Below are 21,940 nucleotides of genomic sequence, written 5' to 3'. Positions count from 1 at the left end.
CAGCTTGAACGCCCCGCCCACGAGCGGTAGAATGTCACGGTGGCGGATCGCGGATCACGGTATGCTAAATCTCTCTATTATTTCCTCCCATGTGTTGTGTACCCCCGTTCCCAGCAGTCTGGTGCAGCTGGGAATGCTGAGTGCGCTTTAGATGCTCTTCCTATTTATTACGATGTCTATTTGTTCCTTTTCTCTGCTGATGAGACCCGTTACTTATTGTGCAGCGCAGTTCTGTATAGTTAGGCTATCATGGGACCCGCGCGCGTTCCTGCCGTCTGCTTGGATGATGAGTCTGAGCTAGATCCTAATGTGATTAACCTCGGGCACTTTCTGACCATCTGCGATTTCGAAGGTTGTCTTCTCCCTTTTGTTCGTGTAGATCGATTACAAAAGCTAAAGTGATTATAAGCGACAGCGAAACAGCCATTTGGAACTTGACAAAAAGAAGAGTGTCATACGCGGCTAAGAAAATTCTCGAATCCAGGGGGATCTCACGGAGGATCACAATAAAATGGACCCCAGGCCACGAATCGGTGTCTGGAAACGAAGCCGCTCACGCGCTCGCCCGAGATATTTACGACGAACGTCGAGCAGGTCGACAATCCAGAACCCGAGGAGAGGTTAAACACCTTTCACGAGATCTGTACTACAAACTAAACAAACTACAATATAACCAGCTAGCCCTTATACATAGCATTCATTGATTACGAAAAAGCATTTGACTCAGTTGAAACCTCGGCGGTGATGCAGGCATTGCGAAATCAGGGGGTAGACGAGCCGTACGTGAAAGTGCTAGAAGATATATATAGTGGCAGCACAGCAACCATAGTTCTGCATAAAGAAAGTAACAAAATTCCCATAAAGAAAGGTGTTAGGCAAGGAGACACAATCTCCCCAGTACTATTCACAGCATGTCTAGAGGAAGTATTTAGAGATTTGGAATGGGAGCAGTTAGGGATAAGGATAGATGGAGAATACCTCAGTAATCTGCGATTTGCTGATGACATTGCCTTGCTAAGCAACTCGGGGGATGAACTGCAAATAATGGTTGATGACCTAGACAGAAAAAGTAGAAAGGTGGGCTTGAAAATCAATATGCAGAAGACTAAGGTAATGTTCAACAGCCTCGGGAAGGAACAGCAGTTTACATTAGGTAGCGAAATACTGGAAGTAGTAGGCGAGTATGTCTACTTAGGACAGGTGGTAACCGCTGATCCGGACCATGAAAAGGAAATAACAAGAAGAGGAGCGCATTTGGCAAGCACTCGCAGATTATGACTAGCAGCTTACCGGTATCGCTCAAGAGGAAAGTATACAGCAGTTGCATCTTGCCTGTACTCACCTATGGGGCTGAAACGTGGAGGCTGACCAAGAGAGTTCTACTTAAGTTGAGGACAACCCAGAGGGCTATGGAACGAAAAATGGTAGGGGTAACATTAAGAGATAGAAAGTGTGCAGAGTGGGTCAGAGAAATAACTCAAGTTACCGACATTATATAGTGGAAATTAAGAAGAAGAAATGGACATGGGCAGGACATGTAGTGCGAAGAGAGGATAACCGATGGTCGTTGAGGGTATACCAAACTGGATTCCAAGGGAAGGAAAGCGTAGCAGGGGGCGGCAGAAAGTTAGGTGGGCGGATGAGATTAAGAAGTTCGCAGGGGTCAAGTGGATGCAGCTAGCTCAGAACCGGGTTAAGTGGAGAAATATGGGAGAGGCCTTCGCCCTGCAGTGGGTATAATCAGGCTGATGATGATGATGATGACAAACTAAACAGAAAAACATTCTCCATTCCACATAAAGAGCTAAACAACGAAGAGGCCACAAGTCTTCGCAGACTACAGGCCGTAAATTACCCCAACCCGGTATGTCTGCACCATTGAAAATTAGATGACAGACAACACGAAAACTGTAAACACTGCGGACAGAGAGGTACACTAGTTTGAACTTCCCGCTAGTCTAAAGTTAAGTGTACGGGTTAGTTCACGACACTGTGCCAACGACTGCTGTTGAAACTTAGCTGTAGTCACGGCCGGTCTCGGGGGAGAGCGCGCGCTCTTTCTTAAGAGAAGAGAAGCAAGAGAAGCGCTCTCTCCCTCGAGACCGGCCGTGCTGTAGTACGCGAGTACCACTGAGTTAAAAAAAAATCTGCAATGTGTTTACTCAGTTGTCATGACTACAGGATGCAGCGTAGCTACTGCCATGCTACTGCTACAGCGGAGTGATACACTTGATGGAGGGGGGCGGTATGGTTTACGGCTTGCTGGCCAGCCGGCCAGCTGATCAGAGCCAGCCGACCGGCCGGCGCAGCCGGTGGCTATAAACACAAACAAAAAAGTTACGCGTGGAGAGCGCTTGCGGCAACCGATACCTTGTATATCGTAACACGCGTAGCCAAGGTCCCGCGGGTTATGCCGCTTGCGTGCACTCTCAACACGCCATTTGATTAGGTTCAGCAGTACCTAATCTTTGCGATGACACACAACGAAGAGCGAACGCATTGGTTCAAGGAAGGGGCGATCGGCCTGGGCGGTGAGTTTTAACATGCACTCATCTTTTTCCGGCGTGTTTACGCCAAAGAGCTTATTTTAAACTGTCCGAACCGCAGCTGCTGTGCCTTGCTGGACGTTCGCTGTGATTTCTTGTTCCGCGGCGCGCCTAATTATCGCCGCTTTTGATACTGTCACAAACTTTTATTTCTGTTTCAGCTTTGATTTTGTAAGTATACATGCCAGCGCGCTGACTGTCTCGTTAATTTGATTCACGAAACTACATTTTGTTTGCTTAATTGTTTGCACGTACTACTATATCGGTCGAGCCTGGCTCAAGATAGGAGCTAAGACAAACCAGAATTGCGGCAAACGCAGACCAGCAGGAATGACGATACGTATATGCAGTACAATCAGTAAAATGCAGTCATAAACTTTAATGTAATTCATTTGTGGCGGTGTTTTTACCCTTTATCAGCTCGAGTGTGTGCTGCCGTACGTGCTCTGTTTTGTTGCAGTCGGCGTACTTTATGGAGTCACCAACGTGTGCGTGGGTCATCCGTTCGACACAATTAAGACAAAAATGCAAGCGCAAGCCGGCTTTGAAAGCTGTAGTATGTACCAGTCCTTTCGGAAAACTCTTCGGACGGGTGGAGTCGTCGGTCTGTACAGGTCAGTGTGCAGTGCTTCCAGTCCGTTCAATCCATTTGGAGCTGTCGGTCTAGTGCAATTTCGAATCTGAACCTTGCAAGAAAGAGTTTCTCGCAGAACTTGAAATGCTCGCATTGCTCAGTTGTGCCACATCCACGCCATGCTGTACAGAGTTGATCACACTTGTCTAGAGCGCTCGAGCGGTGTTCTGTGGCAGAATTAAAGTTAAATTCTGAGGTAGTTACAGGCTTTAAATGATACTACAAGGTTTGTCCGTAAAATAAGGTTCTCAATAATTTATCACAATGAAAAACATCTTTATTGGTATTGAATGCAACATTTTTGGAAACCTTATACACGTTCCCCTATTTTTCAACATAATCCCTGTTCAGATCAATGCATTTTTGCAGGCGGTGCGCAATCTTTTTTTATTCTTAAATCATAGAACTCTCCCGCCAAGCCACACTTGAAACCTCTTCTTTCAGTTCCCCTGCGGTTCTGAAATGCTTCACACCGAGTTGTTTCCCCAATTCAGGGAAGAGATGGTAGTCTCTTGGGGCTAGTGTCCGGGCTGTAGGGCGGGCGTGTGGCAGTATCCCATACGAATTTGTTGATGAAATCGTTCGTTTCACGGGCGATGTGCAGACAAGCGTTGTCCTAATGAAAACGCACTCCCTTCGTGAGGTGCCTCTCCTGTTGTTCTGAATCGTGTGGCGAAGGTCCTTCAACGTCTCACAGTGGCGGTCCGCATTGATTGCTGTGCTGGCAGAAATGAATTTGTCCAACAATAACCTCTTTCTTTTCCAAACGATGCCCACCATCACTTTGCCGGCAGACAGTGTTTTTTTGAACTTCCGTGGCTTCGGCAACTCTGGATATTTCTACTGATGAGATTGTTGTTTTGTTTCCGGTGTCATGTAGTGGACCCATATCTCGTCCCCTGTGACAATAGAGTACAAGAATTCCTCACTATCTGTTTCGTAGGCCTGAAAAAATTTGTGGGCCGCTTCAACACGTTTGCCCTTCGTGGTCTTCCGTTACCGTTCTCGAAACCTACCTTGCACAAACCTTTGAATACCCTGATGGTCTGTCAAAATTTTGTCAGTGCAGGTCTTGCGGACATCAGGAATCACCCCGCAGAGCTCTCGAAGTGTCGCCATTCGATATTTTATCATTGTTTCTTCCACTTTTGCAATCTTTTCCTCCGAAACTGATAGCCCTCTATAATGCTGTTTGTCATGGATGTCTGTACGTCCGTCTTTGAATTCTTGAATTTCTGGCACCATTTGCACACGTTTTGTACGCTCATGCACTTTTCTTCATAGATTTCGCACAGTTGGAAATGCATGTCCACTGGCGCAGTGTTTTTTGCACACAAAAACGAGTCACGGAGTGAAATTCGCACCTGGTGGGAGAAGCGAATGGGAGCTCCACGTCCAACGGCTGGAAAGCAAAGACTGAGTGTCGCAGACAGCTCGCCATGGCGGGGACTGGGAGAGGGAGAACAAAGCCACACGTCAATATTGCCAGGAAACCTGATTTTGCGGACAACCCTCATACTTTCGCTCTAGCGCAACCTTAATAACATGAGAATTGCACAAGCACAAGCACATGGACTCTGGCAAAGCAGCCGCATTAAGATTTCACTTAATGTGTGCTTTGTGGCACATCGCATTCAAGCACTCTAGACAAGTGTGATCGACTGTGTACTCGCTCTGAAGATTCTGCAACGAAGCTTGTGAGTTACCCGCTGATGTCGCATACTGGTCGCGCGTTAGCCAGTGCCAACCACGCCGTGTTTGCTTCGCGTCATTACTGTGGCTTACTATGCAAGTTGTCATGTTCTCCCGTGCATGCACTCATTCATACTAATACTATTTTAGGAACGGTCTCCTTTCAACTAAAGAAAAAAGTGTAAATTGCTCTTGTTTCGTTTCCGCTTTCACAGAGGTTGTGTACCGCCACTCCTGGGGTCAGGAATCTACCGGTCCGTTCAATTTGCCGTCTTTGAGGCTGTGTAAGTGGTCTTTAACTTTCGCTCGTACAGCAGAGCAACATTATTCTTTGCGGCTTATCCTTGAACGTTTTCGTTTTGTGCTTACCGTGATATTGCATCTTTCACCCAATGTTACACTAATAAGAAGTCGTCCGGTCTACAGTACTCCTTCTTTGTTGTGAGTGCCCTGAAGGATATTGACCAAGAGGACTTACAGCAGTTGCACTCCCTGCATGCATTTTCTTTATCGTTCTTGCTTAGTTTGGTCCCCAAGATACAAGAGAAGTCACCTAAGCCTGCAGATTTTTGCTCACTGTGAACAGAGTCTGAAGACCTCGGTACAGAACAGATATTTAGCTTTAACCAAGGAAGACGCCCTTAGTGTAGTGTAGAAGCAAGGAACGATAACTTCAGAGATATTACTGTGTGCACAAAGTAGGCAGCAGGATAGTTATAAAGGATACTGGTAAATTGTCTAAACAGACTAAAGGTTTGATTAAGAAATTAATGCCAAAGTATGAAAGCCTCCAACCCAACAGGCAGGACAGAACTGGCAGAGCTATCAAAGCTAATCAATAAGTGCAAAGTGTCTTACATAAAGAAGCATAACTCAGAAAAAATTGAGCATGCTCTAAACAACTGTGGCAGCCTTAAAGCGATGAAGAGGAAATTAGGTATATGGCAAAAATCAGATGTATGCGCTAAGGGACATCGCATACATCTGATTTTGTCATCGTAATTGTCATCGCTAATATGGACAAGGTAGTCAAAGTAGCTGAGGAATTTTATACTGACCTATACAGTAGCCAATGTAGTCAGGACAATAATGAGATTGGTGGTAAGGAAAAGCAGTCGGACGTTCCGCCAGTAACGAAGGATGAGTTTAAGAAAACTTTAGGAGCTATGAGAAGGGGGAAGGCAGCTGGGAAGGATCAGGTAACTACATAGATTTGTTGAAGGGGGGGGGATATCGTGCTAGAAAAACTGGCCACCCTGTATACGCAGTGCCTGGTGACATCGATGGTACCGGAATCATGGAAGAATGCAAACATATCTTAATTCATAAGAAAGGGACGCAAAGTACACAAAAAATTAAAGATCGATCAGCTTACTATCCATTACATAGAATCGGGGCAACCTTATACATTAATCAACCAAGGGACCAAGCCAGTTTTGGAAAGGAGACTCTACTATTGATCATATTCATACTGTCAGCCAGGCAGTAGGAAAATGCTCGGATAATAACCAGCCCCTATAGTACATAGCATTCATTGATTACGAAACAGCATTTGACTCAGTCGAAACCTCCACAGTTATGCAGGCATTGCAAAATCAGGGTGTAGGTGAGCCGTATATGAAAATACTGAAAGATATCTATAGTAGCACTACAGCAACAATTGTTCAGCATAAAGAAAGTAATAAAATTCCCATAATGAAAGGTGTTAGATAAGAAGACATGACCTCTCCGGTACTCTTCACAGCTTGGTTAGAGGAAGTATTCAGGGACTTGGAATGGGAGCAGTTAGGGATAAGGGCAGATGGAGAATACCTCAGTAATCTGCAGTAGCTGATAACATTGCCTGATGTGATGAGGTGATGAGCTGCAAAGAATGATTGATGACCTAGACAGGAAAAGCAGAATGGTAGGCTTTAAAATCATTATGCAGAAGACTAAGGTAATGTTCAACAGCCTCGGGAAGGAACAGCAGCTTCCAATGGGTAGCGAGACACTGGAAGTGGTATACTAAAATGTATACTTGGGAAAGGTAGTAACCGCAGATCCGGACCGGGACAAGGAATAACATTAGGATGGAGCACATTTGGCAAGTACTTGCTGATTATGACAAGCAGCTTACCGGTATCGCTCAAGAGGAAAGTATACAACAGTTGTATCTTACCTGTACTCATCGATTGGGCTGGAACATGGAGGCTATGGAGAGAGCTATGGAGCGGAAAATGATAGGTGTAGTGTAAAGAGATGGGAAGTATGCAGAGTGGGTCAGAGAAATGACATTCTAGTGGAAATCACCAATGAAAAAATGGGCATGGGCAGGACATGTAGTGCGAAGAGAGGATAACCGATGGTCATGAGAGATAACAAAGTTGATTCCAAGGGAAGGAAAGCATAGCAGAGGGAGGCAGAGAGTTAGAGGTTCGGAAGGTCGCAGTGCTCAAGTGGATGCAGCTAGCACAGGACTAGGTTAGTTGGAGTAATATGGGAAAGTTCTTCGCCCTGCAGTGGTAATAGTCCAAATGATGATGATGAATCGAGTGAAAGTATTGGGGTGCTTCCATCTTCAGTCTTTTCTTTTATTTTCGTTTTCAGCTGACATTTATGGTCAGCTGCTGTGGATGTCATTTACTAGTTAAAAAATGTATGCTTCAACTAAAAGAAAACATAAATAGTCTAGACAGCTGCTAAACATATTCTTGTTTAATGGATTGCATGCACTGCGTAGTACGCATGTAAAAGATAGGCAGCATAAAGTGCAAAACAAAAACTATGCACTTTCATTAAAAAATACAAAAGTGTTTATATCTTGTACTTTATGGACAAACTGTATTGCTTTAATTCCATAAATTGGCAGGCAGTGACTGCATCTTTGTGGGTTTTTTTTTAACTTGTACACCTGCTAACTCGGCATCCTATTTTCCTACAGGCATTTTACGATTTTTATTGCACTGGAGGTAAAAAACTAAGGCATTACTTAATTGTGTTAAGTATCTTCCAAAACCGGCATGTTGAGTGCTTCATTTCCTTTCTTTTCCCTTTTTTTTTTTCACGAGTTTCTTGTTTATGCATTTAGTGTGAAGAAATTGTCTCAGTTCAACCCAATTGGAAGGTACCTTCAAAGCCCAAAGCAACTCAGGCTATGAGAGACGCTGTAGTTGAGGGCTCCAGAAATTTCGACCACGGGGGGTCTTTAACATGCACTGACATGGCACAGCGCTCGGGCATTTTGCTTTTCGCCTTCTTCGAAAACATTTGTCGCAGCCGCTTTTTGATCCTGTATTCATGGGAACAGGAGTCGAATGCCATAACCACTGCACCACTGCGGTCGGGCCACTTTGCCCAGGGCGCATTGGCAGGACTGATAGCTTTGAAAATAGAAAGAACGAAGTCATTGCTCCAGCACACTTCACCTCTGCACAGTCCATACCACTTTGTTACGATTTGCGCAAAAAGTCAATGAGCATTACTGGTATTTCCGAATTTTGATGTCACGATCGGTTTATTTGAATATGTAATGCAGTTACTTTAAGAAAATGTCTTTACTAATCCGCATCATGTTTTAGAATGCTTAGAACAACCATTTTGCATGAAGTTTTCTTCAATGAAAAAATAGCACTTCCCATTTGAAATCACTTTCTTGACTTAGTACAGTTCTCTCCTCGCTTATACCACTCCATTGCAAATATTTAATTTAACTTTCAGGAGAAGTGTTGGTATAGTTCTGTGTTTTAAGTGTGAAGCTGATTCCATTCTGAAACCGAGTGACGTCACAGCCATGGACAGCTGCACAACCCCCTTGCCAAGCTTGCCGGTGTTGCCTAGCAACACTTACGAGGTTTGCGACTCCTCTTCATTAAAAAAAAGAAAATTAGTCTCCATTCTGGAATCGAACCTCCATCCCTTGGATCCCCAGCCAAGCGCTTTACCACTGTGCCACTCCCCGGGTTAATTCCGCTTGTCTACCGTGAGGATGATAGCGGGATTCCGCCAGTGACAAATACTGTGATTGGTGTGCAGTTTGAAAGTACCAAAGACTAAAATAGTTAAGTCACTCAATTGGGATGATGTCTAGAATGTGACGTCGCCAATCTGCCGTCAGCTATGAGGACCAAGCGGGAACGAGTGCGCTCCAATGCCGCCGGGCTCTGCTTCTTGCCTTCTGCGAGCGACAGATGCTGCGCCTTTCCTTTCCTGTTAAGGAATTATAGAATGCTGGTGAACTTAGACGAGCTCGACATGGAAGCCAAAGAGAGTTTAGCTACTGGGGAATGGCGCAGAAGACTGGAGAAATTAACTTCTTCTGATCCCGAGGTAGTCACTGCTTTTCGCTACGTATATCCAGGCATAGCAGAGCTAAGCCATCTTTAATTTTTTTCATTCGTGACCACGAGCTGCCTTTCAAAAAAGCTGTGGTTATTAGGCGTAAACTGCTGGGGTCTGATATTTTAAGGTGAAACATATGGTATCGATGCAGTAAAATTTTTCAAGTTAGCACCTTCGTGACTGCACCATATGTTGCGCAAATTGAACACAAATAGCGGTAATGGAGACAGCTCACCCAGCTGTGTGCTACCTGCTCCAGCAGTCCTGTTACACGCTGCACTCTCTCGCGGCTTGTATCGCAGAAATGACCCGCTCTTTGCTGGGGGACGGCACACCTCCCAGTATTTTAGTACGCTAACTTTTCATACATGAGCCTTGGCTCACAGCAGCCCAAAACATTGTAAGGTTTTGAGACAGAAGGTCTTGAAGAACGCTTATGTATAGTGCCTTCATCTTTTATAACTGCATTAATGAGTGACACTGACAAGGGCTTCTTATGGTAAAGGCTAAAACTTAATATCCAAAACCTTTCCTGCAGTGGCATTCTGGCTGGTTTCATTGATTATCTGACTAGATAATCAATTACATGGATTAATACAACATTGCTTTCAGCAGAGGGAATAAGTTCAGCAATGAATCAAGGCATGGCAAAGATTCTGGGAGCTTGAAAGGCCATTTAGCTTCATGTTCATTGCAGTTTTGTGAAACTGCTAATGGTTTCGGAGGAACATCATTACTTTTCAGTGTGTGATTATTCCTTCTGATGCTCTGTGTGTTAATTGCGGTTTTCATTCTTAATGCTGTTTTCACTGATGTTTCAGATATACGTACCTCGACAACACAGTATGCACGAGCCAGATTCCACTCACAGCAGGACTCCAAACGTAAGGTCTTGCGCCATGTGTGCAAACTTTGCGCAAAGGACAAAATTAAATGCTCTTTTCTTGGGAGATAACTGAAGTGGCATATTCCATCTACAGGAGGGTCGTTATCGGAGGTGTCATCGCGTCTACAGCCCGGGCCATTATTGAATGCCCACTAGAGTATGCCAAGGTTTGACTGATTTCAAAAAGAAAAAAAAAAAGATTCCTGTACATTTCCGGTGACGTTGGAAGACAGAGGGTGACTGATGTTTGTTATGATTGCAGATAAGCCGACAGATTGGCCAGACATGGACAGTCCGCAAGGTCTATACAGTAAGTGGCATCTCCAAGGTCTAAGTCAGAATCGATTTTGGGCCAACTGCAGAAGGATAGTGGTATACAAATAGTATCAGAAACTTCCCTTTAAGCAGAAAGTTCATATCAGGAGTGCTACTGATTTTGTCTGTGGCTAAAATAGTGCATTCATATTGTATTCACTTGCAGTATTGAAATTGCTGTATTTCATTTTCTAATTGAGTGCTCTTTGTAGCACTGCCCAATTTATATATAATGTGCACTTCATAGCTGATGTGCAGTTGCTTCATTGTAAACAAATTTATAAGAGATACTGCGCCTTTCCTTTGCTGTGAACCAATTATTATTATTATTGCAACTCATTGCACACTAAAAAAAAAAGTCAGCCAGCTGTACTTGCTAGCATGGGGAATTCAGGTTTTGTTCCACAAAGCATTGCTCTCGGACGTTTTACCGGTATTGGCAAAGGATCTGTTTTCTTTTTAGGAGGGCAAAATTGCAGACCGGTTGATAGGAAATTGTGCATAACAAAAGCTGCAAAAAGAAATGAGACAGAGGCAGGTGGCAACACAGGGTGGTACTAACAACTCGGCATTTATTGGATGAACAGCATGGCTTATATGGATCAGTTTAATGTATAACCTGGCAAACAATCCTAGAGTGAGAGTAAAAACACGAGAAAAACAATTCCATGGTGAAAGTGACATCATCCAGAAAGCACGAAAAGAAAAAGACCCCGGGCAAAGATGATACAGCATACGTAAAAAATGAAAAAAAAACAACAGAAAGTTATGTTTCCCAGTGTATGAGGTGTACCCCTCATATTTTGAGGCTTTTAATTAAAACGTTGGCATGTAAGATGCACCCTTGGATAAAACTCACCTCAGTTTACCTAGTTAGGGCAGTAGTGGTACTGGACGTTAGAGGCTTGTGTGACTGTTGCAAAATGTTCTGTACCTTTGAGACCTCTCATTACTCGGCATAATACGATAGAAGAAAAAAAAGGAGCGGTACTCACTATCAAAAAGACTCATGCAGGCACAGCAGCAAGGCTGTGTTTACTCAAACTTTGCAAAGGCTTCATCTCTGGATGCGCTGTCAAAAAAGTTTTCCAATTTCTGATTAGAGTACTGCGGAGACACCCTCTTCAAACTCATAATAGCTGCTTTGATAGTGAACGTGCTGAGGCATTTTCGTGCTCAGGCGTTAAAGGGCCACTGTTCAGGGAAGGCCCTTTTAAGCAAAGGAGCCCAGTGTTTCGATCAGGTACCGGAAATAGTCTGTGCAAAATGCTACAGTGACACGCGCACCGCAAAGCATCGAAAATACAATTCAAAGCTCTCTCATGCTCTTCTTTGGGAAGCCAGCTTCCCCGTTTCCTGCGCTAGCCCGACGGGCCACAGCAATGACGTACGTACCGCGAACGATGTCCATTGGTCCGTCTCGCTGACTGACGGGACAAGGATGGGTGTCTACCGCTCGCAGCGCGCTTTTACCTCTCCATGGCCAGACTGAATCCAGTGGCGCGCGCTCCCTCGACCGTTTTTTTTTTTTTTTTTCGCGCTCGCGGAGAGCCACGCCCCACCTTCCGCCAAACGCGGAGGAGGAAGGGGAATTTGTATTGCGGAGGCTAGATGACCTCGGGCAGGAAAGTGAAAAAACTTTGCGAGGGAACGGAAGGAGAAAGGCATGATAGAATCGGGTTATTGCGGTGGCTGTAACTGCGTTATTAGTTACTCTTTTCAAAAACATTTTGCGGCCTTGCGTTCTAGGGGCGAAGTCTCGCAGTCACCGAGGAAGAAAATATTTTCGACCGGAGGGTGGACAGTGGGCCTTTAAGCACACATAGTGCGGCATACACAGGAAGTGGGAAAGACACATTGAGCAGCTAGCACAAAACGCTTCAGATGACAACTGGATTAGTGAGTCAGCTTGTCCTGGCCTGTCTTGGCACCGTGGACGGGCGAGGAACGCGGATGTCACCATCTTTTGGCATTTCATATTAGTAATGCTTAGGGCCTGTGAGATGACCATAGGCTTCGTAATTGCAGAGTTCGCTGCTGCCGCCATTTCACGATAAAGCCCACTCAGGACCATTGTGCAAAACGCTAAAAAAATATAAATGTTTAAGGTGCTCTGTTGTATAGGATGCACTGGCAAAACTTTTGTAAAAAAAAAAGCACCTTATACACGGGAGAATACGGTAGTTTTTGTAAAACGGACACCGATGGTGTGTCGATGCATTCATCTGACTGTGATCTCATGATTGCACTCAAGAAACCTTGAGTAGGCCTTGAGTAGCCATTCCTTGAATAAGCCTCTGTCCTGTCTCTTCTTGTGGTTTTTGTTCTTCATAAGGGATCTGAGACCTACTGCACCGCTCTATGAATTACTTATTGCTTATAGCTAATTAAATTTTGTAGTTTTATAAAGCCTAATTAAAGTGCATATTTATGCAAAAATTTGATTTACACCTATTTCATTTTGTAAAGTCTTTGTTGCAAAAGCCCCTCTAGACTGTTCAGAAACACTACCCTTCACTTTGATGTCAAGAGTACCATATGAAAGATAGTGATTACATTAGACTTTGTTTCACTGTGAGTTATGTTAAATACCATTAATTGCAATCCCTAAAATGACCCCTCTCAATCACTTGTTTCAGGCTCGTCTAGTAAATTCAGTGAAAAAAATTGCGCTTAAAAATGGTTTGCCTTTTTGTATAAAACATCTGTGCATAAAATGTGCCGCCAGCAGCTTTCTGTCTCTCTCTCCCACTCTTTATTTTCCTCTCTTCCTGTGCTCGAATCAGTAGAGATCCCCCTTCGATGGAGCCAGACTTTAAGCACTGGTAAGATGCCTCTTCTCAAATATAACTTATTCTCAATCTCCTGCTGCCTGATTGAAAAAAAACACGTTCCCAAGCACAAATTTGTCATTTCTTGTGGCATATTGCTGAACTATATATGACAAAGAATTACACTATGCCAAAAAAATTGACAACTCATAACTTTTATATCTAGTAATTACTTTTGGAAAACTACCTCTGCCTTATCTTGAGTAAAGGCACGTTGCAGGCTTGGGAGAACAGAAGGCTCTTAGCAATGCCAGGTGCATCTCTTCTACTGAGCACCAACATGATACATGATTCTTTGCTCCAAATCATTGCCCGCTTCATGTAGATGGCGAATGCTTCATTTAGACAAGGTGAGCGAGGCTGAGTCAAGAATGACTTTTGGACCTGAAGGAGGCCTGCGAAATAGTCTGAACATTTTCCCTTTCGTTTATGGTAGCGTAGATTCAATTACGGTGATGCTATCAGAATGGGTCATAAGTCATAACACACAAATTTAAGTTTTTAATGCTTTGGTTCGGTCTTAATTTTTAAACATAGCACTTAACAGGCCCTGCTACAAAACGGGCTTGCGCATGCTTTTTGAGACGAAAAAAAAAAAAGTAAAAATAATCAGTTACCAAATCACATCTCGCCAAGTCAAGAAAAGCAAGTAAAATGCACTAGCATTCAACAAAACATGCCATTTTTCTTTTTTTTTTTCCTTTGACTGGTAGTTGTGAAACAAAAGTATAAAAGAATTCCCAGTTTTTAATTAGTAATACGCAAGAAGGCGCAAGCTTTGAAGAAATTGAATGTGTCCATGTTCTGCCTGGATAAGAAGAGCAAGCTTTTCTGGCTCTGGTAAACATGCACTCTGCAAATTTCAAGGTTTTGGCATTCAAGGTTATAAACGCAAAAATTGATTTTTTTTTCTTGCTTTAATCTACCATGTGTCCTTAATCAAATGCACTGCAAACCAGGTAATAAAATAATCACCAGTAGAGGCACTACGTAATGATTAGTATCAAAGTTTCTTGAGACTGTATGCATCCTGCTTCCTATAATCAGGCATAGCACAAATGACCATCCTTCGTTTGTCTGTATCCCTGCTTTGGTGGGCTTCTCACGCTTTCTTGGCTGGTGCACATATCTTTATCAGGTGAAATATGTATGTGTTGTTCTAAATTAGCATTGTACCTCTTGCTGCCACGAGTTGGGAGACGCTGTACAACCCCAGCTACGCAAGCAGCATAGGCGCTCATGGACTCTCCTTTGCAGATTTCTCACTCAGACTGGTGGAAAAATAATGTGTGTAGAAGCTCCTGTAATCGCTCTTTTCCGCAAGATGTAGCATCCTCATGAGGAATTCACAAATTCGTGTGCTACCCAGAAAACTGGTAGGAAACCAGTACACATGTGCAGTGCAGGAACAATCCAGTGCCATGTTGCACTAGGTGTGCCACAAAGTACCGGGTGTGTGTTTGACAGCTGTAGATTGTGCTTATGCAGTAGAAGCTTGTGGCTCGTTTTAAACCAGTGCAGTGTTGGAGAAGGTTGTCAGCTTTAGTGAGAACAAGTTGGCAGCCGACAGGCAACCACGAATGCAGACTTCGATTACATTTTCACATAGGCTGTTTCAATCGGCATCATCCATGTATATCGAGAGATAGAAATTAGAAGCCCCACGAAAACAGAGTTGAGGGCTACATTTTGTTTTCTTGTTTTGGAATTTCATTATTTAATGACTCCTGTTCCCATGTACTGATTCCTATACTTTTTGAATAAGTATCAGTGTGACACCAAAATTTTACTTCAGCCATAGCCAGCATCTCTCTAGAAAGTGCTGCAGGGCTCTTACGCAAACGAGTCACTGGAGTGTTTGAGATTTAGGCCTGCAGGATTCTGTTGAAAAATTGCAAAAGCAACTGCAAGAGGTGTAGATAAAAGCACGGAGGCCTTAGGAGTTTTGCTGATTGGTCTTTTTTTTTTTTACATACAGTGCTGCGCAAAAGTGGAGAGACCACATGATCCTCTGCGATTGTTGATTCTTTTATATGAGAATGCGTGTCTGACAAAAGTACTCAGGCAGGCATATCAAGGGAGTTACCATATGTAAATCGTGAAAACAGTCGCTGCGCCATCAGGAAACGCTGGCATGCAGTTTACTGCGGGTTCTCTCCACTGCACTGTACATGCATGCGAACCTCCAACAGCCTTGCTGCACTGTCTCTGTGGTTGGCGTGGTTGACTGCCGAACCCAAGGATTTTGGTTCAATTCTTGCTGCAGTGGCTACTTTTTCATGGTGGTGACAAGCAAGGTACCCATGTACTACGTCATGTCAGTTGCACATTAGCAAACCCCGCTGGTCGAAATTTCCATAGCCTGTACGGTGTCTCCCGCTTCGGGATTTTAAACCCTACATACTAACAAACAATCATCACTTTCAATAAACTTTTGGCTCTCGAAAGATGGTGGTGAAAGCACAAAGCTCAACAGATGCACATGGCTGAGTTTTGTGATCTCTTATAATGACTGTTGGGTAAACTGCTTAGTAAATCGTTCCCTGCCCGACAGGCCAACAAAGGTTACCAACCTTTTTATTTCTTTGGTGTAGTGCTGTAGACTTCCTTTATTCGGAGTCAACCTTTTTTGAAGCATATGGACGTTACTTTATTTGTCTTTGAGAAATGTGTTGGTGTTGACAACTTGCCTCTTGTCAAATGTGCTGAGTTTTTGCTGGCATCACTAACCTTCTTATAAATCCAACTAAACTACAAGCAGGTAATTTTCATTTCAAGCCATGCTGAAGGATGATTAAGCAGTACCACATTCTTTGAGGCAGGAAAGACTGCTTGAGAGCTCTCGCAGCATTCTGCACTCTTCAGTATGTCCGATGGGTGCCTGGTGCAGGGTTTTGGCGTGACGTGGATGCGGACGATAGGGCTCATGACGTCGTATTTCATCTTCCTTGACTCTGGCCGGCGCAACTTCAACGAGTACTTCCAGCGTCCTCTGCTGGGGCCCTTCCTCATCTCTGGCCTGGCAGCAACCGCCGCCTGGTGGATCGTCTGGCCACTCGAGTACATGAAATCTCAGGTTCAGGGACACTATGGCCAGTGAGTACGGGGCTCTAGTTTCCATCAGGGCCTTAGTGGTGAGATTTGAAGTACTTGGTTCACCGCCATGTGGCCTCGTAGCTTTTCCCGTTACAACCTTAGCAGTAACAGGTAAAGTTGCTTGGGGCTTTCATCTTTCCTTTATACTTTTTGGCCATTTTTCAGTAGCAGTTCAGCAACATAGCATTACCCACGCTACACGCTCATCTATGGCTACATTACTACTCCCACATGGGACAACTAAATATGATTCATTCTCCTCTGTATACACTGCTGTTAAATATGGAATACTTTACTGCAACAGATTGCAATCTTATATAACTACCAAGAGTTTGAAGATGCATTAAAGCATTATCTTGTCAATAACTTCACTGTATTTTGTTATTGTGTAACTACTACTCCCAATAACTTGATTGTATACCTTCTGTTTTCTCAGTTGTATAAGTTCTGCTCCTGTCTTACTGCTGTTAGCTTGCATTGACTGATGGAGCTATTTATAACAGGAACCCCTCTCACAACTCTCACTTGAGATCTGGAGTTCTGATAATGCCTCGGGTTATGTATTTATTTGTAGAAATAATGAGATTGAGTCTTGAGGCTCCATAGTGTTAAAAAAATATCATTATAAGCTGTGATAACATTACACTAATCAGCTGTTAATAATTTGGACTCAACAAGTGGAGGTTTTTCATGCACACCATGTTCACTAGACTAGACTGCAACAGTTAAAAAAAAAAGGCTATTTGGAATAAGGTTGTTCAAAATAGCTATTTTACTTTATTGGCAATAAATCATTGTAAAGCTGTGTGCACCTCTTTTTTACAAAATTTGGATAGGCCTTGCAATCTGCACCTTAGGTAGCTCTTTAGCAGTGCAACTTTGGATGCCAGGCTTCTTTTACATGTTTCTAGTCGTGTTTGAAAGCTTATTTTTGTGGCTTCTAATACTAATGCCACTAGGGCCGTACTCTGGCTCTGTGTGAGTCAAAATATGTCCAGCTTGTAAGGAACATTCTTGTAACACTAAGCCCCACTGTTTTATTTTATGGATACAATATAATAATAATAATTGTTGGTTCGCAGGAAGGGAAAGGCGCAGTATCTGTCACACTTGCTCTTTGGACACCTGAATCGCACCATAAGGGAAGGGAGGAAGGTGGGAGTGAAAGCGGAAAGAGAGAAAGGGGAGCCGTAGTGGAGGGCTACGGAGTCATTTCGACCACCTGGGGATCTTTAATGCGCTGCCATCGCACAGCACGCGGACGCCACTTCATTTCGCCTCCATCGAAATGCAGCCGCCGCGGTCTTATGGATATACTTTCTTCATGTTATTGTGGGGTGGCAAGCGATGTAATGTAGTGACATGACAGAAACAGAACTACATGTTCACATGAAAATGAGGTATGATTTAATGGCTAGTGGGCCTGGCTTGAGCGCTCCCCCCGTGCCCATGCCCGCTTTGTCGTCTTTGTATTCATAGCATGACCCTGGGCCATCAAGCAATTACCTTGATCAAATTCTTGGATACAAAGCATGACATTATGGTAAGCATCAGTAGGAGGAACAAGTGATGGAATGCTTGTCACCATGATTAGTGGGAGGATCTGGTGAGTGCTCTCCCTTGGAACTTCAGGACCAGACCTATGGATATGTTGGATGATTTAAGCTGGGCGGGATGCTATCTTGGCTCTGGCGGTTGTGGGGCCAACATTCTACTGTGGGGTTGGTTTGATCAGTTCTGGGCATCTCTTGATCTTTGTGTATTGCTGTCAGGGCTGGGGATATGGCAGGGGAGAGCAGCTGATCAGGTCTGGTCAAGTTGAGCTGGTGTAAAGCTGGGCGACAGTCCAGGTAGCCGCAGCCAATGACCACGGTGAGTGAAAAGCTTTGCTCTAGGTACAAAATGAAGAGAGGTGACATACGTCTGCACCAGGATGTCATGTGGTTGCAAGCGATGTACTACGGTGACATGATAGAAACGTGGCGACCTGATAACTAGAAGAAGAGCTAAGCTTTAATGGCCAGTGGGCCTATCTTGAGCATTCCACCCCGTGCCACTGCCCACTTTGTCATCTTCATATTTATAGCTAGGTTAATGCTTAGTGTCACTTTCTATTATTTCCTTTGAATGCGAGCTTATGTTCTTTCTTTGTCTTTTGCAGCTCCTTAGCTATACCATGTAAAAGAGCGGGTGAAAAGATTCTTAAGTGCCGGTTTTTAAGACCAGCGGTTACTTTATGGCAATTCCTCATACAGCACCCTCCAACATTATCTCGTGGGCTCCACAGTGTATCATGTGACCGTAACACACAGTATACCATAACGCGCTACTTTAGTTTTGGAATTGGCTGAGCTAACTTCAGGGATAGGCAGGGAGGCAGTGTGGTTGAAAACGTTGCTTGTAGGCTTTCCTTTTGTCTGCATCTTGCTGGTGGTGAAATGTTGGGCTTTCACTCGAATGTTCCAAGTTTCCTCAGCAGACTTCGGTTTTCTGGCCATCACTGTGACTACATCGCATTGTCCTCTTACGTTGCAATGGCTGTAGCATTTTGAAATAGATGTGCGATACAGGCATTACTTGACTGCATTGGAAGTAACAGAGTACAATGTCGCTTAAGCTGTGAATAAACTGCATTCTTTTGAGAGCTTCCACATTGCCTTAAAAGTTACATTGTATCCTAAATGTGTGCATTCATATTAAACTGTTTGCAGTTGCTTTTAGCTCAGCTATAATGCTAAGAGACAGAGAGCAAACAAACACAAATTATAACACACGAGTAGAAATCAAGAAGTGGACATGGGCAGGGCATGTAATGTGAATGGAGGAAATCCGATGGTCCCGAAGGGTGACAGACTGGATTCTGATGGAAGACCAAACATAGCAAGGGGTGGATGGGATTAGGACGTTTGTTGGGATACGATGCATGCAGCTAGCACATGACTGGGTTAATTGGAGAAGTATAGGAGAGGCCTTTGCCCTGCAGTGGGTTTTGTCAGGCTCGTGGTAATGGTGATGATGAAATAGAACTACTGCAGAAAAACATATATACTATGTTTGCTTCTACTATGTATGCGCCATATCTTGGATGCTTGCAAAGTGACTGAGGCAGAACAGTGAGCAGTCATTTTTTTTTGTGATTCTTGCTTGTGTACAATAATGTAGACATTGTTCTTACATGGCATTCTGCAAAGCTGTGATCATGTGCTCTTGTGTTCACTTTAGAAGTTCATTATCTTGTGGCTAGTGATTATTTGTGCATAATCAGGAATAAGGGATGTCATCCTTTGAAGGATACATTTATTGTGGAAATAGTAAACTATGAATAGTGCCAAGTATTCCGAAAGGAAGTAGGAGCTGTGATAAAAGTAACTTTTAAATCATAGTCTGAAAATAATAAAGTAACGCAATGCACATTGCCATGTTGTAATAATAAAGTGTCACAGGGATTACTGAGTCATCTATGAATAATAGAAGGTGATGCACTCATTAGTGGAGCAATTTAGTCGGTGGTGTGGTTTGCTATGCTTACTTCTGTCATACATATCTTTCGGCGGCAAACTTATGCATCAGTTTTGTAAAAACAGCAACCGTTTCTTTTTTTTTGCTGCTAGGAATGTGTCCTTGCTCCAACGAATGAGGACTGTCTACAACCAGAAGGGTGGCTTTACAGCCATGTACCGTGGTCTGGCTCCTGGCTCTATTCGCAGCTTTGTGGCCAACGGGACCAGCATGATCGTCATGAGCTATGCCCAACGAAAGGTCACCGAACTCGGCCTTCGAGATTGACCTTTGCTTCTTGACAATCTGTCACACTTGGCTTCACTTCTCATCGCCTCTTGTTCTCTGGATTTATACTTTTTTAAAAATGTCTTTAGTGCTTTTGCATGTCTGATTCAATTTGGGCTTCAAAAAGCCTTGAAATTTTGTGAGGTCATGTGTTGAGATGCAGTGATCTTCTCCTTTCCGCGTGTGCTTATTGCCTAATTGAATGGAGCAAATCAGTCTGACCATTTGCACCTACTTGGTACCCTGGCTGTTGCCAGAACTTAAGTACCTTATGGTTAGGGCTCGTTAGCTTGAAGCATGATGTGCAGTCAGAACAAGGCTGCAGCATTTTTTGGGCAGCTCTGATTTTTTGCTTGCAAACTCCTCCAACATGCAAGCCTTGGAACACTGCAGTAGTGTCTTACAGCTCCCAGAGGGCCATTTTATGTAGCAGACATACATATGTAGGAAGTTCCCATCTTTTTCACAGTTATGCTTGCATTCTACTTGGAAAGCTGACGGGCATTTTAATAACTGCATTTGCAACTACAGAAGTGTTCAACAGAACCTATATTGTCCAAACAGTAAGAACTTTTTGAAGCACTTCTGTTAGTGGCAGGCTTTTGCAGCTAATGTGAAGAATGCATTTTGTTCAACTTTTCCACAAATGTGCCAATAATGCGACTCGTTCTTAGTGTACCAGTTATTTGCTTGAACCGTCAAATGGATTATTTTTGCTGTTGTATCTAAGGGAAACTGGCTAGACTACTGCAGGCTGTAATGACCGTCCTAACTACTCTACTTTGCAGTTTTTACTTTTACTCAGAGTTTAAGAAAATGAAGTGCATCTATATTTTTACATTTTTATAACTTTGTTGTTCTTGCATTTTGTATGATTTGTGAATTCATTTTACACTGTGCAATATACACAGCAACTGTCCAGACATTGTGATGCTTTCCTGCATAGTACAACATTTTATGTTCTGTATGCTGTATTTAAGCACCATATTGATGATTATTTGCAAAGTTCTAAATGCAGTTAGAATATGGACTAGGTACTTCTTATAGCTTGTTTTCATTTTTCGTAGCTTTTAATCTGTGTGTTAAATGTGATGTTATTCGGTAGGCACTTAAGTTTAAGCTTAAGCAACTGCAATTAATTGAGCTACTTTTGAAAATATGGCCTGGGAAAGGAATTCTACAGCACCATTTCTTTCCTGGACCATTGCAATTGCAGCACCTAAGGGCAAAGAGTTGCAAGTTCTTTCTTGGTTGTCATCGCTTTTATGTCGGTGTTGCTGTTTCTAGAGAAACTTTGTAGATGTATTCTTGCATTGTTCAAGATTGAAAATTATTAAAAACCATCAAGGGACATTTTGCAACTACTTTGAAGCTATGCTTGTTATTTAATTACTGTAAATAACAGGCAGCATTCTTATGGCAGCTTGGGCGATAGCCAAGGGCCTTTTTTTAATAAACTGAAATGAAAGTGTTCTGTTACACATAAAAAAAAAAGACCTCTGCTGGAATTTCTGCTGAAAGCACAGAAAGGTACCTGGTGTTTTTGCCTTGATTTTTGCCTTACTATTGAAATGATCAAATGATGACTTACTATTCTGAAGGCTGGCTGAGACTTTCTGCTCATAGTAAACTTGTCATATCAGTTCAGAAATTAGAAATTTTCATCTTTGCATGCACACTTTTGACTAATGCTGTTGGCATTGAATTCAGAGTTCTGGCCACCAGATGACAAATATTTTATCATGACGAATATTTTAAATCCTGTAATGGCTAGTATGCAGCTCAGCCTTTCAGTATCTGTCGTTTTCCAATCAGCACTTCTGCTTAAAGTGCT

The 21,940-nt window shown here is 43.2% G+C and overlaps 1 protein-coding gene across 2 annotated transcripts; it reads left to right on the top strand.

Annotated features, from left to right (window-relative positions):
- The first annotated feature begins 2,260 nt into the window (after window positions 1-2,260).
- On the top strand, window positions 2,261-21,470 carry LOC146180841 (mitochondrial substrate carrier family protein S-like). 2 transcript variants are annotated; one of them, XM_084576172.1, is made up of 8 exons: window positions 2,261-2,531; window positions 3,007-3,160; window positions 5,088-5,156; window positions 10,014-10,076; window positions 10,173-10,245; window positions 10,341-10,388; window positions 16,115-16,320; window positions 19,932-21,470. In XM_084576172.1, exons 1-8 carry the CDS (start codon window positions 2,474-2,476, stop codon window positions 20,104-20,106), a joined length of 846 nt encoding a protein of 281 aa, XP_084432298.1. In that variant the 5' UTR covers window positions 2,261-2,473; the 3' UTR covers window positions 20,107-21,470. The 2 variants fall into 2 exon arrangements, with proteins under 2 accessions (XP_084432298.1, XP_084432299.1); XM_084576173.1 differs by lacking the exon at window positions 2,261-2,531 and adding an exon at window positions 2,589-2,717.
- The last annotated feature ends 470 nt before the right edge of the window (window positions 21,471-21,940 follow it).

Source organism: Amblyomma maculatum, chromosome 8 (assembly GCF_055883805.1).
Source record: "Amblyomma maculatum isolate TAMU_Amacu chromosome 8, ASM5588380v1, whole genome shotgun sequence".
NCBI classification, from domain to species: Eukaryota; Metazoa; Arthropoda; class Arachnida; order Ixodida; family Ixodidae; genus Amblyomma; species Amblyomma maculatum.
Note: the sequence above shows the minus strand (reverse complement) of the source record. Positions and strands in the feature narration are given on the sequence as shown.